The sequence below is a fragment of the Octopus sinensis genome, linkage group LG5 (genome assembly GCF_006345805.1).
Source record: "Octopus sinensis linkage group LG5, ASM634580v1, whole genome shotgun sequence".
NCBI classification, from domain to species: Eukaryota; Metazoa; Mollusca; class Cephalopoda; order Octopoda; family Octopodidae; genus Octopus; species Octopus sinensis.
This window is the reverse complement of record NC_043001.1, coordinates 81,839,749-81,859,985: the sequence shown is the minus strand read 5'-3', so window position 1 is coordinate 81,859,985 and position 20,237 is coordinate 81,839,749. Positions and strand designations below refer to the sequence as shown.

Below are 20,237 nucleotides of genomic sequence, written 5' to 3'. Positions count from 1 at the left end.
TAGTAAAGAAATAGGTATTTCGTCTGCCGTTACGTTCTGAGTTCAAATTCCGCCGAGGTCGACTTTGCCTTTCATCCTTTCGGGGTCGATAAATTAACTACCAGTTACACACCGGGGTCAATGTAATCGACTTAATCCGTTTGTCTGTCCTTGTTTCTCCCCTCTGTGTTTAGCCCCTTGTGGGTAGTAAAGAAATAGGATATTTTTTGTTTTTCTTTTATGTATGTATGTATGTATGTATGTATGTATGTATGTTTGTGTGTGTGTATGTATGTATGTATGTTTGTGTGTGTGTGTGTGCAAGGCGTTCTGTAAGTGTGGATTAGATGAATGTACCAGTGCGTATATGGACGTTTATTAATGTGTGTGTATATGTATGGTGAGGCTGAGGGAACCTATCGATTATTGACGCCCGCAAGTGCGCCACTTTTGTAAGAAGATCAACTATTGTTCATAGAAGAATGGGGGGGGGGAGCCTTTGTGATAGAAGAGTCCATAAAACAAGCATGAAAGTGGGACTGACCCGTAGAATTAAATGTCAGGCTACGGGTTTAATTGATCTGTTAGTATTTCGTAAAGACGTTCAACAGATGCTCTTTGTGATGTTGCTCAGTTGTTCTTGTTTGGTTTTTGTTCATTGTGTGTATGGGAGTGAGGGGTGTTTCCTGTAAGAATACAAATAACATTCGACTTTTTAATACAAATCTTCCCTTTTTATGAGAGACAGCTGGAAGAGGGTACATATGTTTATATGAACCATCAGCTGTAGGTTTTGATTTTTAAAATTGCATGTTATATATACAGGTCGTCGTCGACTTAAGAACTATCCAATTTACGACGATTGACGCACCAGCTCACGGTAGCAATAATAAATAGTCCAGTTGAAATCTAATGGGTTTAATTAGAAAATAACCTGTCTACGGGTGAGGTCAGCAAACAAAAGCTTACCCTAGATTTGGCTATCGATCGCCACTGTGCTTATCCTACGTGTTCGATGAATATACTGTCGCGGAGACATCGATGCAACCTTGTATTTGTTTATAAGACAACTGCTTGAGACTCCGAAATTTTTGACTAACGCCAGTATAATAGTATAATACAGAATGATGTGTGTGACTTTTACCTGAGAATGTACCTTAAAGAATGTAAAAATATAAAACAAAGCTATGTTGACGTTTGTTTTCGTCGTTGTCCTGTACGTTCGTTAGGTATTCTCGGTGGCTTTTTGCCGCTGGCGTCGCCAAAAGTGAACAATGTCAACGCTAAAGGCGCGAAATTGTAAGGATCTTTTGGACGTTGACTGATGAGGAATTAGCTACGAATTTTTTGTTTGTTATGCTTTTGTTAAATTATTTGAAACACACACACACACACATATATATATATATATGCGACCAGTCAGTCGGAACCAGTAGTGTCGTAAGTTGACGACGACCTATACATACATACATACATACACAAACAGTAATTCTTCGCCATATCGCGGTTCATCTATCACGGTTTATTATTTAAGATTATGTCGATTCCTCCATGGTGTTGTTTTGCATTTGTAATAAATTGAACATATACAAATTATAAAAATGACTTTAAAAAAATATACAGCGCAGCACAGCACTGATTCTTCTTCGGATGTTCACCTGGGGTGGGGGTTGGAGCATATATTCGCGATAGTCATGGGATTACTGTATGTATATTGTTTTGTCGTTTTTTTTCGTCGTTATCCTGTACGTTCGTTAGGTATTCTCCGTGGCTTTTTGCCGCTGGCGCCGCCAAAAGTGAACAATATCAACGCTAAAGGCGCGAAATTGTAAGGATCTTTTGGACGTTGACTGACGAGGAAATAGCTACGAATTTTCTGTTTTTCATGCTTTTGTTAAATTATTTGAAACACACACACACACAACACACACATATATATATATAATGTAAGGCAGAAAGATTTGGCTATCGTGTTACGTTCAAAAACCCCATACGATAGGTGAAAATGCATGAAGTAGAAACAGTACTATATATTTTATTAGCTAATAAACCGCGATATGACGAGGGATTGCTTAATTTTTCTGAGAAGATGACAATTGTCTTAATTTTTTATGCATTTTCGTCCATTTTTTTGTATATATACGCACGCGCATGTACATACACACACACAAACCTCTATAAAGCGATTACATGGACGCCACTTTCAAAGATTTAGTGCAGATTTTTAAATCTAGTCCTTAACTATAAAATGTATGTGTGCCAAGAGTTTCTCTCTCTCTCTCTGAAACAGGCATGATGAGATGGTTTAGAAGTTCACTTCGCAATTTGTGAGATCCCGGTTTCAGTCCTACTGTGTGGTACCCTGGGTAGTATCTGTTATCGCAACTTAGGATTGACCCATGGCTTTTTGATGAAATTCCACGGACAGAAACAATGAAAGCCCCTGAAATGTTCTGTACCTGTAATTCACAAGGACTTACTTTGTTACACTGTATTTGTCACGCTGTGTCCGAAAACTACGTTAAAGATACAAGATACTGTGAAAAATTCAGCTACTTTCATTGTAATTCTATATAAGTAAATAGCTCAGTTGACCAAAAATCTCGAATACTCATCTTTGAAACCGACGGAGATCCATTCACTATTTTACTATATAGAAGGTTATAACTCCAAACATCCATATTAAAACCTCTAACAGTCCCTGAACCGAATACCTCTCTGAATGGGACCAGAACTAGACCCTGGGGTCAAAAGTTCGTAACTGTTCCACACCCTCCTAAAAACCTTGGAGTGAATACAGGTGTTTTTAAGGAAATACCTGATCATCTTTCTATCTAAGATCTCTGCTGGGCTCACCTCACCACAATAAAACCACAAATGGGGGCAGCGTTATCAAAACCACTCATTTACCGAAAAAACAAGCTCATGGAGAAAATTTCTCGTCTCGTTTTATTTACGGAGAGCCACCGATTAGTGCAACCAGTCACAGTATGATGAGAATATTATAAGAGAGATTATATGTGTTGTCTATTCGTAGCGTTCTCCTTTCCGGTATCTGATACTGAAGAGGAGATAACCACTCCGAAATACATGTAGCCATCTATTTGGTTAGGAAGGTGCTTCGAACTGATTTGGTGTGTTTACACTTATTTGCCTACAGCGAGAAAATTTTTCTCCGTGGCTAAATACAATGAATGGTTGTATTACGAATTCGAAAATACTCTTAGCACAGGGGTCGGCAAACTGGGGTAAATTACCCCAAGTGAGGTAAAAAGGAAATTCTTTGGGGGTAATGAGGACTCATGGGGCATAAATAAAATTACGTAAAAAACCGTGTTCCTTGTTACAACAGAAAATTTTCTTATGCCAACACTGCATCTGATCAGTGTAATGGACGTGTAAATAGATTCATACAAATAGATTCAATAAACCTTTTGAATTCAAAGAATCTATGATTTTCTTCCTTTGAAATCAAGGACGTAACGTCGGTGTAAATAAATATATTTTAAGGTAATTGGTTAACAAAAGTTCCCCGACTCCTGCCCTAGCATATTTGAACTGGTAACAAGTTTGTCTATTTACATATCATTGTTTACTGCTTCTTGGATCTTTTCGGTCTGAACGGCAGTTTTCCTAGCGGTGTCATATGAAATTGTCACCCATAATTATGACCCTAGTATCGATCTATTGCATTTCAATCTATTTTAGGGTTAGGGGTGGGGGAAGGGTATCTTTTTTTCTTCTTTAGAAATGTAAATAAACCCAATTGAAATTGCAGAAATTGCAGAAAAAACAACAACAAATATCTTACAAACTATAGAATTTTCTCATACTATAGAATAAAGCCAAGAGAAAAAGATGTTTTATAAACACATTCTACCAGTATACGAAGTTTAAAAGTGTTTAGTTACGTGGAAATCATTTTAAAAAACTGCCGTTCAAACCGAAAAGATCCTGTTTCTTTTCTGCATGCCACGCATACATCGCCAAAACATATCAAGAAATGAAATGATAGTGAGACATCTTGTACGTCATTGGATTTAAGTGACAAAACCTTGTACTAACACTTTTGACACTACTCTCGGTTGCCACAGTAGGTTCCAGTGGCAAGCATTGCAAGACCACTGCTTCTATTTTGACTGTCAGAGTTTTATGCCAAAGTATCTTTCTCATAGAAGAGTTGCCTTCCCCCACGGCTTTGACAAAAATAACGGGAGTCTCCTCTATCTCTGCGAAAGCTATCTCATAGACTGGGCCCTGTTAGAAACTACCGTTTCAGGACAGAGCGAACTTGAGTGTAATGGTAAGAACTCCTGCACTGGAGCCTCACCAGCGAATGCAGTTTAATGTTATACCCAGGATGTGTGTTAATCCGTCCCCTTGTCTCGACATGGCGCCATACTTGTAAACCAGCCTCATTGTTATAAAAGAAATGTCCTTCGTTACCAGTCGTCTGTAAAAATATATCCAGGCACAGGGAAGCATTACCTTTGCTTGGAAACAGGCGAGTGTGAACAGGGAGGGTGTTCGGCCGTAGAAAAACTTGCCTCTACGAATTCCGTCTCACCATTGCAGGGAAAGAAATAAAAAGAAAATCGACATTAAAACGATGATGTAAGGGGTATGAGTGTACGTATGTATAATTGTATCCAAATTGCACTTCTGACCTTATATATGTATATATTGTTTCTATTTTGTTTTAAAATGTGTGTATTGTACCCATCTGCTGTCACTGCTTATATTTTGCCTAATGTATCAGTTCATGTGTGTGGGAATTCTTAATGAAGGTTGCCGACAAGTTTTCGAGGTTGTAGCGTTTAATGCTTCCTGTTACAAATATATCAAACAATAAATTACATGTTAACATATTTTAATGTGGACAACATTTAAAACCTAACTAGAAATAAAGGGTGCAGTAAAAAGAAAAGAAAAAAAAAAACAATGACTGTACGCACTTCTCTCATAGTGTATATACACACACACATACACGCTATAGGAGTAGGCATGAATGTGTGATTAAAGGGCTCGCTTTGCAACCATGTAGTTCTGAGTTCAGTCCCATTGCACGGTACTTGGGCAAGTGTCTTGGGATATTTTCGGTTTGAACGGCAGTTTTTTAAAATAATTTCCACGTAACTAAACACTTTTAAACTTCGTATACTGGTAGAATGTGTCTATAAAATATCTTTTTCTCTTGGATTTATTGAGAAAATTCTATAGTTTGTAAGATATTTGTTGTTTTTTTCTTCAATTTCAACCAATCAGTGACGTCTATTGGGGTGAAAACATTCTGTGCCGTATGAATATGTCCCTCGTTTGAGAAACAGATTGGGTTTATTTACATTTCTGAAGAAAAAAGATACCGTTCCCCCCATCCCTAACTCTAACCAACCCTAACGCTAAAACAGATCGATACTAGGGTCATAAGTATGGGTGACAATTTCATATGACACCGCTAGAAAAAACTGCCGTTCAAACCGAAAAGATCCGTGTCTTGTATTATGAACACCTCTGACCGACCGATGCCTGGTACGTAAATTTGGCAGACGGAAACTGAGGAAGCCCTTTGAGCAGGCGTCTTTGCGGTGGTTGACAACCCCCCCCCCCCGACCACACACACACCTACAGCACCGCTTGGCAACCCTTGCTGATTTGTGTACATTTCCGTAACTTAATGGTTAAATAAATAACGCACTTAAAAATAAGGTAATTTTGCATTAACTTCATTATGCCTTGATGTAAAATGAAACCGTTTAACAATGCAGGAATTTATTATTATTATTATTAAATGACATTCATTTGTAATCTATCGGTATTTCGGGCTGCACTGCCCTTAGACGTGATAAAACAAGCTATAAAGACAAGTAGTTTTCATTTCAAAGCTTTGTCTGATTCGTTTTTAACATCTGCCTCTTATTGCTTCGGGACTAAGTTTGCTTATTCAGTCACATTCAAGAGAGAAACTTGTTAAAACATATCCAATGGATTTATATTAGTCATCGTCCGGTCGAGCTTTACTTGTATTATAGAATACATAATTCGTTTGTGCTCCGTTACAAAGTTACCTTAGAGACCACTAAACTATGTTGCTCTAAATATCTTTCCTACGACGTCACGAAATAGAAATAGCCGTGCTAAAATTTGCCAAGAATTAGCTGTTCTAAAATTTGCTCACAAAATCGCACTCAACTGATACAGTTTATCTAGAATAGGGCCTCCCAAAGTGATCTATTAAGACCCCGGGGTGAAGCGGTGAATTAAAAGCCTAGGAATCTGCAGGGGGTTAATTTCCCAGTTTGCGTTTTTTAATCCTTTTATATAAATAGATGAAAGAAAATCGCTTGATCATGTAGTTTAGTTGCCAGGTGTCGCTCAGCGAGCAGAATGCCTGATTGAGTGTAATGGTGTGCTGTTGCATTTGAATTCAGTACATAAAACCAGAAGAAATGTCGCTAAACATTTTGTTCAACGTGCTAGCAACTCTGCCAGCTCCCTACCTTAATAATAATAATAATAATAATAATAATAAACGTATAATACTTCTTTATACTCTTCTCGGGTTCATTTGATTCTCTTAAATTTTTCTTTCTTTGGTGGGTGCGGCGGTGAGTTTTTGTGGGCTCGAGTTGGGGCAGTTTCCGTTCAAGTGACCATCCAAATTTGTATTCAGTGAAGATTTCGTGTAGGTGGATCACTTTTCGATTCCAGGCTGGCACTCTCCTGGGGAACGCGCTTCCAGATTAACCATAGAACAAGCAATTTGGTGTACTGTTGTAGTTTTTCTTTTTGTTTCTCTTAAGACATATTTGTTCTAGATTTTAAAAAAAATGGTCAAAAAGGGAACTGAAAATTATTTGAGGATGATCCTTGGATTACCATCGATACAGGAAGTGCAAAAAATTGTCTTAACTGGCACGTCACGCGTATTGATGAAAGCATTGTCTCTGTAAATTTTCTTTCCCTTTCCCCCTTATGTTCTGTGCTCATTTTCTTTAATTTCTTTCTTCCGGCTTTCCTAACTTTTTCAACAACCTGGTGTGTTTATTTTAATGTCCGACCAATGTATACAGTGAGTTTCTTTGCCTTGGGTACTGGGAAAACACTCGGTAAGAAGTGGAAACAGAATCGAAAGAAGACAATAATAATAATAATAATATTAATAATAATAATAAAAATCTTATTTTGGCACATGGTCGGGAATTTTGTGGGGAGGACTAAGGCGATTACACCGACCCTAGTCTTTGATTGGTACTTATTCTATTAATCTCGAAAGGATGAAAGGTAAAGTCGACCTCGGCGGAATTTGAACTTAGAACATAAAACTGGAAATAATGACGCTGAACTTATTGTCCGACGCTTAAACAATTGCGCCACCTCGTTGCTTTATATAAGATCCTTTTTACTAAACGCACAAGGTTTGAAATTTTGGGGAAGAGGAATAGTCGATTTCATCGACCCCATTGCTCAACTGGTACCTACTTTCATCAACCCTGAAGAGATACTTAGAATTTAAGGCCAGAAGAGATACTCCTGAGCATTTAGTCCAGCGTTCTGACGATTCTACCGCCTTAATAATAATAATAATAATCCTTTCTACTGTAGGCACAAGGCCTGAAATTTTGGGAGATGGTATAAATCGATTTCTTCGACCCTGGTACGTAACTGGTACTTATTTCATCGAATTTGAAAGGATGAAAGGCAATGTCAACCTTGGCAGAATTTGAACTTAGACGTTCGCATGGACAAAATACCACTCAGCATTTTGCCTGGCACGCTAACGATTCTGCCAGTTTGTCACCTTAATTATAAAGAGCAGAAGTAGTGGGGGAGCATCATAGCCATGTGTTGAGAGGGATTCTTTAGGGTTTGAATAATTCACCTCTGGAAACATGGGTGGTTCTTTCAACATCCTTAAACAACCCTTATTCAGGGACCTTTTGAGCGGGATGGGCTACTCAACCTGAAGAAAATTCTAACTGGGCCCCACCTGCAAGGTCATGTGCTGTTTATCTTGATATGAGATCACCATGTCGCGCACATATGGTTGTGATGCATGTGCCTGGTGTACCCTTATCAGACGGGTAGTCATGATGGGTATATTGGGCTTCGTATATTTTACTCCAGTGTCACTTTGATGGCATGAACTACTCTCTCACTCAATAATAATAATAAATAATCCTTTCTACTGTAGGCACAAGGCCTGGAATTTACATCGACCCCAGTGTTTCACTTGTACGTAATTTATCAATCCTGAAAGGATGAAAGGCAAAGTAGACCTTGGCAGAATTCGAAATAATGATTAATAACAACAACAACTTATCTGTAACCAGAAACTCCATTGTATTTTGAGTTTACATAATTTGGCGAAATCTTTTTATAAAAAGAGCTTATCTGATAGCAGTTTAAATTTGAATAAATACCTGTCCTCACCTATCACATTCTTATAATTTTGTTGGTTAATTCAAAGTATGAATCATTTAGAAAACAGTCCACTGTTATTTAACAATGTTTAACAGTAGTTGGGTGTCAATTAAGGTCAATTCTGTCGTAATGCTTGCCTTCCAGTGTCACCATGTTTTAACAATGCCACCTCCCGTCTCGTATTTGCTGACAATTGAAGGTCGAGTTGTCCTTCTCTCTCCTTCAAACACTTGTAAAACTGTTTGAATCTGTGTTTATAGCTTCCAATACATTACATGCGCACATATATACATACGTGTATACACACATACTTGTACACATGCATACCTTCGTACATACACAAATACACACACACACATAACTAGCCATAAATACACACACACATACATATAAATGACATTTAAAAACATTTGAGGATAAAAGGCCAATAATTACTTTACTCCACTATCTGTGCACATGCTTCAATTACAGAGTTTCTACATACCGTAAATCCTCGAGTATAGTCCGCCCTTGAGTATAATACGCAGGGGATTTTTAGGGGGCTGTACCTCTGAAAAATCTAAACCTGTGTATAATACGCACCCCTTCTCTAACTTGAGTCATGGAGGTCTATATAACGTCCTTGGTTTGTAAAAATGTATACAGTAACGTCCTTTATTATTATTATATATATAACTTAATGCAAACGTGTAGCTTTTTTGTGCATTTTGTTTGCAGAAAATAAAGAAATAACAGTAATAACAGCAATAACGTTTAATAAATGTTGCTTAGTGCAAGTTATGGATGATTCTTTTATGACTTCATTGCTTTCAGGCTTAGCTTATGGTATTTTCACGCCCAACATCACAAAATGTGTCTGAATAAACATAGCCAGGCAGCAAATAGAGACTTGGACATTGCTTAGAAAATAATTTTCATTTTTATAGTACACACAAGGGATTTTAATCTTTAAATTTTGAGAAAAAAATGCGGATTATACTCGAGGATTTATGATAGTTGCTCAGCCTGCAAGAAATAGCTACCAAGTTAACTCAAATTTTCCCCTACCCTGGTCAATATAATTCGAGATGTGTTGCTGTTTAGCCCTAATCGAGCAGAGCTATAATCAAGAACATTCCTACAGTCCTTGCACCATCATTTCCCTCACATCAACATTCAGTTTAGTCTTCTAGAAAAAGTGAAAGTAAATTGAACTGAAAGTGAACCCCATTATTCCATGTTTACAATTTCCTATTTTTGTAATACACTACCAGACCAATTATCTAGCAACCTTGAGACTGGAAGTGTCCCAAATTTGTGAAGTATAAGCAAAGAACTAAATTGAATTCAACAGATTCAAATTAATACACTTCCAAATCAGGTGAAGGCGTGTGGCTTAGTGGTTAGGGGCATTCGGCTCATAATCGTATGGTCGTGAGTTCAATTCCCGGTGGTGCGTTGTGTCCTTGAGCAAGACACTTTATTTCACGTTGCTCCAGTTCACTCAGCTGGCAAAAATGAGTAGTACCTGTATTTCAAAGGGCCAGCCTTGTCACATTCTGCGTCTTGCTGAATTTCCCCGAGAACTACATTAAGGGCACACGTGTTTGTGGAGTGCTCAGCCATTTACATGTTAATTTCACGAGCAAGCTGTTCCGTTGATCATATCAGCTGGGACCCTCGTTGTCACAACCTACAGAGTGCTCCTTCCAAATCAGGGTGTGTTTGATATTAATTTAATCCACCTAAAATTCTTAGAATATATCATACTGTACCATATCTATGGTATAATGTTTATAGGATGAAATGGAAAACTTCTTAGGAAAATAAAGAAAACTGCTTAGGAAAATAATGAAGACTGCTTAGAAAAGTAAAGAAAACTGCCTAGGAAAATAAAATTGCTTAGAAAAGTAATGAAGACTGCTTATGAAAATAATGAAAACTGCTTAGAAAAGTGAAGGAAACTGCTTTTAACACAACCTTTACAAATTAACCAACTTCAAAAGCAGGGTACAGTATTACTGCATAGTGTTCTGGATTTCTTTGAGCCAGAGAAGAGGTCCTGTACTGCTCTGTGACTACAGGCCCTTATTTTTTCTATATCTTATAGTACTATCTTAAGCATTTCTGAAATAGCATCTGAAGTACACAGCTGTAATGTTAGTATATTCGAATGATGAGAACATCATCATCATCATTTAGCATCCGTTTTCCATGCTAGCATGGGTTGGACGGTTCAACTGGGGTCTGTGAAGCTGGAAGGCTTCATCAGGCCCAGTCAGATCTGGCAGTGTTTCTTCGGCTGGATGCCCTTCCTAACGCCAATGCCCTTCCCAATGCCAATATAAAGAAGGAAGGGCAATGGATTGTTCACCAAGAAGAAACTAGAGCGAAAGAGGCTCAAAGATAAAGAAAACACGTTCTCGAATCTCTTTTTTATATATCAATTATTATATGCATTGTTTTCATATTAGATGCATGTGTGTGTATACACATGCACGATGTAGCTTGAGTCCCATGGACAACCTTTAACTTTTTGTATCCAATGGATTTCTTTAACCCAATATTTACGCTCTATTATTTATAGCTTTTTCTGAGGCGGCAAGCTAGCAGAATCATTAGCACGCCAGGCGAAATGCTTAGCGGCATTTTGCCCGCCTCAACGTTCTGTGTTCAACTTCCACCGAGGCCAACTTTGCCTTTCATCGGGATCAATAAATTAAGTACCAGTTGAACACTGAGGGGTGAGGGGTCAATATAATTGACTATCCTCCCTCCCCCCCCAAAAAAAATTTCAGGCCTTGTGCCTACAGTAGAAAAGATCATTTATAGCTTTTTCTGCTTTGAGATTCACCGTTCCAAAACAGCACACACACACACACACACACACACACACACCACATACATACATTCTATACATTGTATTCCTGTCATATACAAATGTTTGTATATATTTACATATATATTCTATATCGCATTTACATGTTATATAAACATAAAGGAATAATAGGATTTCATTGTCATTTCCATGTGTTTTTATAATCCTCTGTGTGTGTGTGTGTGTGTGTGTGCACATATATTTATATATGGACAATGTATGGTAATCATAATGTAATTTGTCTGGCATGTTATATTGAATTGAATATGAAAGGTAAACAAATAATCATAACTAATCAGTAAAAGTCATCAGCAATCAATAGTAATGGTACTGATCGTAAAATGCAGTTGATTTATTTCACTTATTATTATCATCATTATTATTATTATTATTATTATTATACCGAAGCATTTCATGTTGGAGATAAGAAATAAAAAACAACTTACTAAATCAACTTTGTATACAATATGCATGCATACATACACACACACACAGAGTTAAACACAACGCACATAGGTACACAAACTCACACGACGACTATTAGGGTTGCCACTTGTCTCTGTTTTCTGCCATGTGTAGGAAGGTTACGGTGTTGTGATATATCCAGTCCTTGATGTTATCAGGCCAGGATTTTCTGTCTGCTTCTCCTTCAATCTTCCTCACTCTGTCCTCAAGAATATGTTGTTTGTTCCTTCTCGAGCCATGCCTGGCTCATAAGGGCCAGTTTCCCGGTTTTTATGGTGTATATGTTCCCCACTTGGATGGGACGCCGGTCCGTCACATGTGAGCCGCTAGATGCAGGAGGAAAGAGTGAGAGAAAGTTGTGGCGAAAGAGTTAGCAGAAGTTCGCCATTACCTTCTGCCGGAACCATAAACACACACGTCGCCCAGTCTGAGATTCGAACCCGCGATCCCTCGACCGCGAGTCCGCTGCTCTAACCACTAGGCCATGTGTCTCCACTGTCCTCAAGGATGGTTTTCGACAGGGAGTAGTGGTAGGATATGTGATCATATACCAGGCAAGCTTTCATCCTTTTACCTGCACACCTGTCTATCTGCGTATTTGTTGACTTGCTGCCTGACAAAGCTATTCATTTGGTGTTCTGTGTACTGGATGCATAACAGCCTTTCAAAGCACTTGTGCTCAAATGCCTGGATTCTTTGTTATATGTCAGCTGTTAGAGGTCAACTTTGCTTTTCATCCTTGTAGGAGTCAATAAAGGAAAATAGTGGTCAAGAACTTGGGGTTGATGTAATCGACTTGTACCCTGCCCCCTGAAAATTGCTGGCCTTGTGTCAAAATTTGAAATGGTATTTATTTTGCATGTCTTTCTACTTTCAGAGTATCATATCTACATCATGCTGCACTTATGGGCAACACAGAGGTTTTAAACCTACTCCTGCAAACTGGAATTGATGTCACTCTTAAAGACAACAAAGGTAGGTGGCTGTTACTTGTTTTCAACAGTGATGGTTATGGGATCAACAATTATATTCTTGTTTATCACATGCCAGCATGGAAAAATGGACATTAAATGTTGATGATGATGGTGGTGGCAGCAGCAATCATCTTTTACTTGTTTCAGTTATTGGACTGTGGCCATGCTGGGATACTTCCTTGAAGGATTTAGTCAAACAAATCAACTCAGTATTTATATTTTAAGTCTGGCACTTATTCTATCATTCACTTTTGCTGAACTGCTAAGTTACAGGAATGTAGGCACAGATGTCGTTATGTGGTAAGAAGCTTGCTTCCCAACCATGTAGTTCTGGGTTCAGTCCCAGTGTGTGGCAGTTTTGGGCAAGTGTCTTCTACTACACCCTCAGACCAACCAAAGCCTTGTGAGTGGATTTGATTGAAGGAAACTGAAAAAAGCCTGTTGTGTATGTGTGTGTGTTTGTTTTTGTATCCCTCCACTGCTTGGCAACTAGTGTTGGTGTGTTTACATCCTTGTAACTTAGCAGTTCAGCAAAAGATACCAATTGAATAAGTGTCAGGCTTAAAAATGAAAATAAGTACTGGGGTTGATTCTTTCGACTAAAATTCTTCAAGACTGTGCCCCAGCATGGCCGCAATCTAATGCCTGTTTTTAGTATGTCAAGTGACCACATAGAGTTTTTATAATATATTTGGGAACAATATAGTGGTTGGTATAAGGAACTCCCCCCTGCAAACAGAAAAAGAACATGCTTTTTGTTGGGATTCTTAATAAACAATATCAAAATGTGATTAGAAGGAGACTTGACTGCTATTTCTAGCATGACGAATGCCCAATCAGAGTCTATCTGTTTATGAATGGTTGGTATATGGAACTTCTGAGAAAGTTTTATCTGTAAATAAATGACAACCAAAATATAATTGGAAGGAGATTTGATTGCTATTTCTTGCATGTTGAGCCTTTACAATTTGTTTCAATATGGTATAGTGTTTAATACAATTAACTGCTAAAAAAAAAACAACAATATCAAAACAAAGACCAAACATTCTCTGTTGTGTCTTAAATAACCAAAATGCAATTCGAAAGAGATTTGACTGCCATTTCTAGCATAAAGAAAAACCACACATAACCTTTATTTGTTTGTGATTAGTTGGTATAAAGGACTGTTAAAATAAAAATAAACTAAAAAAAAACACACTTTGTTATGTCTGTTAATAAATAACACCAAAACAGTCTTTGAAATGTCTCTTGATAAATAAAAACCAAAATCTGTCTAACAGAAGTCAGTAGAAGAACCAAAAAAAGCATTTATTATTTTTTGATATATATTTTTATGTTTTGTTTGTAAAGTAAAGAAACAGAGTTCCTGGTTTTAAACTGAAGTTGACATTTAATTTCATCATTTGGCATTGACTGTTTTGTCAAGTGAAATTAATTGGTAAATGAGTTCTTCAGCTTTTTCTTATTTTAATTTCCGCCAAATAATAAAATTCTCTTGCCACTATTTTCCTCTTATAAATATTTCACAAGTTTAAGGCAACAAGTTTGGTCAAGTTGTTAGAAAATGAGTGCATTTTGTACCAAAAAGCTAATATGAGAGTTTCTCTCGTGGTAGTAATGGCAGTATAGTTTGTTCCGTTTAAGTGGTGGTGAATATTTTTAGATTGGCTATAGGCACAGGAGTGACTGTGTAGTAAGTAGCTTGCTTACCAACCACATTGTTCCCCGTTCAGTCCCACTGTGTGACACCTTGGGTAAGTGTCTTCTACTATAGCCTCGGGCCGTCCGAAGCCTTGCAAGTGGATTTGGTAGACAGAAACTGAAAGAAGCCTGTCATATATATATATATATATATATGCTTATGAGTTCCTTTGATTCCTATATTACTCTACTGGACCCTCATAGCCATTAGATGTTTTAAAAGATCCCAATCTTAGGCAAGTATCTTCTGCTATAGAAGACATTTGACTAAAGCCTTGTGAGTGGATTTGGTAGATGGAAACTGAAAGAAGCCTGTCGTGTGTGTGTGTGTATGTTTGTATATATATATATGTGTGTGTGTGTATTTATATGTATATGTGTGTATCTATAGTTCAAATTTACAGTAAACAAAATATTAAGACAGGTGAGGGAAGAACAAGCAGGTGTATTAGTTTAATGTTCAGGAAGAATGGAAAAGTCTTTTGATGTTTTGAGCCTATGCTCTTTGACAGAAAGGATTGAGAGTGAAAAAGAATGTGTAGAGATTAAAAGTTCAATATGATGAAATATATATATGTGTATATATATATATATATATATATATATATATATATATACACACATATATATATACACACACACACACACACACACACACACACACGAGGAAGTACTGAAAAGTTCCTGGCTTTAAAGATATTGTGAAAGGCCTATTTGGAGGCTCGACTTTCTGAATTCTTTTACAGGGCTTAGAAAAACAAGTGTGTGAATCTGAGAAGGGAATATGTTGAATAAAATTACAATTAACTGATCTTCCTATATTTTCTTTTACCCAAAACCAAGAACTTTTCAGCAACCCTTGTATATACATGTGTGTCTTTACATCCGTGTTTGTGCCACCTCCCCACTGACAACTCGTGCTGGTGTGTTTATATTCCTGCAATTTAGCAGTTCAGCAAAAGAGATCGATAGAATAGAATAAGTACCAAGCTTTAAAAAAAATATTAAAAAGACAATGTGGCTGATACATTCAGCTAAAAATCTTCAAGGTGCTGCCTCAGCATAGCTGCAGTCTAATGATTGATACAAGTTAAAAAAGAATAAGAAAAACATTAAAAATATTTTGTGTAATGTCGAAGTATAACTGATTTATTGCAGATAATTTTTAATAACTAAATCTAATATGGACCCCAGTTGAAAACCGCTGCTCTACATTATTATTTGTCAATTAACGAGGCTGGAGAATTTCCCTAGTAAATTACTGCCAAAGGATGTTTGAGCTTTACATTAACCCTTTTGATACCAACCAACCAACCAACCAATCCACCCCAAGACCACTCTTGGTTCTGTGATAAACTAACTTCTTGTTTTACAGTGATCTAAAACCCTTCCCATCAAAATTTCATGTTAATTTATGTTTGAAACACCAGCCTAACCCTTAGATAGCACATGTCAGTTGATGTTTCCTTAGAAAACAGTGGACATCATCAATTAATGTTTCAAAAATTTTACATGGATGTAGTCCTCATCAAAAGAAAGTGAATATTTTATGGCACTTTTTGATAATGAAGCTATAAATTTTATTGTGCAAGAGACTAACAATTATTATAGATTTTCTACTTAATATGAAAATATGTATATAAAATTTCCCTTGAAGAACAGGGATATTTTTTTGTGTTTTGCCTGTTTGGCACTCATTCATGCAACCCTTCCCTGCTGTTTAAACTTTAATAATGACAAGGTTATTTTACTACATTATTTTCACCAAATCAACTGAAACTAAGAGTATTTCAACAGAAATATGGTAGTGAAAGGGTTAAGGTGATCTCATTTAAAACCTTCTTCTATACAAATTATACTCTTTTACTTGTTTCAGTCATTTGACTGCGGCCATGCTGGAGCACCGCCTTTAGTCGAGCAAATCAACCCCAGGCCTTATTCTTTGTAAGCCTAGTACTTATTCTATTGGTCTCTTTTGCTGAACCACACCAGCATCAGTTGTCAAGCAATGTTGGGGGGACAAACACAGACACACAAACATATACACACACACACATACAAATATATATATATATACACACGCATATATACGATGGACTTCTTTCAGTTTCTGCCTACCAAATCCTCTCACAAGGCTTTGGTCGGCACGAGGCTATAGTAGAAGACACTTGCCCAAGGTACCACGCTGTGTGACTGAACCCAAAACTGTGTGGCACTTTGGCCAAGTGACTTCTACTATAGCCTCGGGCTGACCAAAGCCTTGTGAGTGGATTTGGTAGATGGAAACTGAAAGAAGCCCATCGTGTATATGTATATATATATATATATATATATATGCATGTATGTGTTTGTTCCCCCCACATCGCTTGACAACTGATGCTGGTGTGTTTACGTCCTTGTAATTTAGTGATTTGGCAAAAGTGACCAATAGAATAAGTACTAGACTTACAAAAAATAAGTCCTGGGGCCGATTTGCTCAGCTAAAGGTGGTGCTCCAGCATGGCCACAGTCAAATGAATGAAACAAGTAAAAGAGTATAATTTTCAAAATTTGGTTGGCCTGGGGCTATAGTAAAAAGTCACTCGGCCAAGTTACTATGCTGTGGAATTGAACACAAAACCATATTGTTGTAAAATGAACTTCTTAATCACACAGCCATCCATCCCCCACACTCACACACATATAAGGATGGCTGCTGTTGTTATTTCTGCGATGCCAGTTCTATTAAAACTGCACGACAAACACTCAGAGATTCTCTGTGTAAGACAGCGGGGAGGGAGTAGGTAAGTGACAGCCTGGTATGAACTGGATGACTCTGTTAACTTCCTGCATATCCATCTGCACCTAGTTGCACATTGCATGCATAGCAAGCTGTGCAGCCCCTAAGGAGATAGAGCTGGAGTGGGGGGGGGATGGCGGGTGAGGGGGAGTACAGAGATGTGGTGCATGGGGGTTAGTGCGAGAAAGGAATTCCTTTCTACATAATAGTGACAGCAACAGCAGCAGAAATTGACGGTTCCTTCCTCGTTGCATATTTCAAATACCAAAGTCTTTTGATTCCATCAAGAACTGCTGCAAATTCCTGTTGCCAGGTGTGTCTCCTCTGTATCTCTGTGGGAAGTAGGTGTGGATTGTTGTTGTTGTTGTTTGTTGCTGTTTAACCCCAGGCTAGCTCTGATCAAATCAGACAGATCTATTGATCAAAGGCATTATGATACTGACTATCCCATTTTTTCTGCTTTTTTTTTCTGTGCAGAGAACTCAAGACACCATAAACCAACATGTGTGTTTTTGATTTCTTTTTTTTTTTTTAAGATGGTAGGTGTAAGATTAAGGAAGATTTGGCTGCTATTTCTAGCAGGGCATGTGACTAACATAGTGGCTCCCCTTACAGTCTGGATGTATTAAAATATGAAATGGGAAAAGAACACTCCCTCCCACAAAAAATCAAAATATATAAAATCAATAAAATCCAAAGTAATTTCATGAATTCTTTTGTCAGTTAGGGGTCGGGAATGTGCAATTGCCAAATATTCAGTTCTGTCTAATAGCAGCAGTAGTAGTAGTAGTAGTTGTAATTTCTTTCTACTATAGGCACAGGGCTTGGAATTTTAGGGGCGGGATCTAGTTGATTACATCAACCCCACTGCTCAACAAAAGGATGAAAGGTAAAGTTAACCTCGGTGGAATTTGAACTCGGAACATAAAGACAGATGAAATACCTCTAAGCATTTTGTCTGGCATGCTAATGGTTCTGCCAGCTTGTGACCTTAATAATAATAATAATAATAATAATAATAATAATAATGACGGTAATAATAACAGTAACCACCACAACAACAACAATAATTGTAATAATGAAAAGAATCATAATAATAATTGATAGAGGTAACTCGAATGTGGAGTCAGGGAACAGAGACAGTTCCTGTTATAGTTGGCGCAGTGAGTATGATAAAAAAATATTCAGACAAATGCATGGCAAAAACACCAGGACTTACAAGTACATGTGACATACAGAAAGTAGCTGTAGTAGGCACCACACACACCCTACCTAAAACACTTTCAATACAGTAAAAATAAGAGCACCACAACAAACCACAGCACATACCCAAGGCACACAGAGCTGCACTCGGTAGTGCAGTGAAAGTACGTGATTAAAATAAGACTACCTAATAATAATAATCCTTTTTACTGGAGGCACAAGGCCTCGAATTTGTGGCGAGGGGGTCTAGTTGATTACATCAATCCGTGTTTCACTGGTACTCAATTTATCAACCCCAAAAGGATGAACAGCAAAGTTGGCCTCGGTGGGATTTGAACTCGGAACGTAAAAACAGATGAAATATCGTTAAGCATTTTGCCTGGTGTCCTAATGATTTTTGCCAGCTTGTCACCTTCATAATAATTATAATAGTCCTTTCTACTGTAGGAACAGGGTATTTTACTGGTACTTAGCATGAAAGGCAAAGTCGACCTCACAAGAATTTGAACTCAGAACATATAAAGACAAATGGAATGTCTGGTTTGCTAATGATTCTGCCAGTTGATCGCCTTCAGATGGAAAAAATGCTGCTAATCATTTTGGCCGGCATGCTAACAATTCTGCCAGCTCATCACCATAATAATAATAATAATGATAATAATAATAATAATAATGATAATAATAATAATAATAATAATAATATTGATAACAATGATAATGACTGTGATGCTATCTAACTTAGATGTAGGCCTCAGATTCAGGGGAGTGGAAGGAATCATTGACAAAATTGAGTTGAGCCCAGTACTTGACCCCTATTTCATTTCAGTGACCCACATGCACCGCAAAAGTCTGAAAGACAAATTCTGATCTTTGTGGAATTTCAACTTACAATGTCAATGCATCATTAAATGCTGTGTGTTATTTAATTTCATACTCTGTCAATTCTCCGTCCACCATCCTGCTTTGAAATTGCAGTAATAATGTATTCTTACACTTATGGATCATTACATTACATATAACAGTTCATTATAAGTCCTTGCATCACTTAATGATCTTTTATGGCCTATATAATTTGTTACATAGTCTAACATTCCATGTAATCCTTCTTTACACATTCTTACATATTATGCATTATTGTCTTGCACACAGTTTCTTATGTATTATTACATCACGTGTAATGATGTAAGGAACTATTTTATGTGATGTAAGAATATGCATGTAATAATCATGGTGCAGGAATACTTGCACTTCCTATAACACTTTCCTGCATAATATTAAATCACATTTAACAATTCTTTACATATTCTTACATCCTATCATCATTCTATGCCTATTCTTAAATCACATAAAATAGTTCCCTGTTCTTACGTCTCATATAATAGTTTCTTACATTATGTATCATTCCATACATATGTTCTTACATCATGTATCATTCCATATATATATATGTTCTTACATCATGTATCATTCCATACATTATATGTTTTTACATCATGTATCATATATAGAATGATTACTTGCTCATGTCATTATATCATGTGCAAGCATGGATGTGTGGTAAGTAGCTTGCTTACGAACCACATGGTCCCGGGTTCAGTCCTACTGTGTGGCACCTTGGGCAAGTGTCTTCTACTATAGCCTTGGGCTGACCAAAGCCTTGTGAGTAGGTTTGGTAGATGGAAACTGAAAGAAGCCTGTCGTATATGTGTGTGTGTGTTTGTGTGTCTGTTTGTCCCCTCCCCCACCATCGCTTGACAACTGATGCTGGTGTGTTTACATCCCCGTAACTTAGTGGTTCGGCAAAAGAGACCGATAGGATAAGTACTAGGCTTACAAAGAATAAGTCCTGGGGTCGATT

The 20,237-nt window shown here is 37.4% G+C and overlaps 1 protein-coding gene across 3 annotated transcripts in view; it reads left to right on the top strand.

Moving 5' to 3' along the window:
• Positions 1–20,237, top strand: part of LOC115211584 (caskin-1) — a 377,873-nt gene that overhangs the window by 91,179 nt on the left and 266,457 nt on the right. For all 3 annotated transcript variants that reach the window (XM_036502777.1, XM_029780142.2, XM_029780143.2), the window contains one exon: positions 12,600–12,697. In XM_036502777.1, the coding sequence (XP_036358670.1) occupies positions 12,600–12,697 (98 nt within the window). The remainder of the gene's footprint in view (positions 1–12,599; positions 12,698–20,237) is intronic.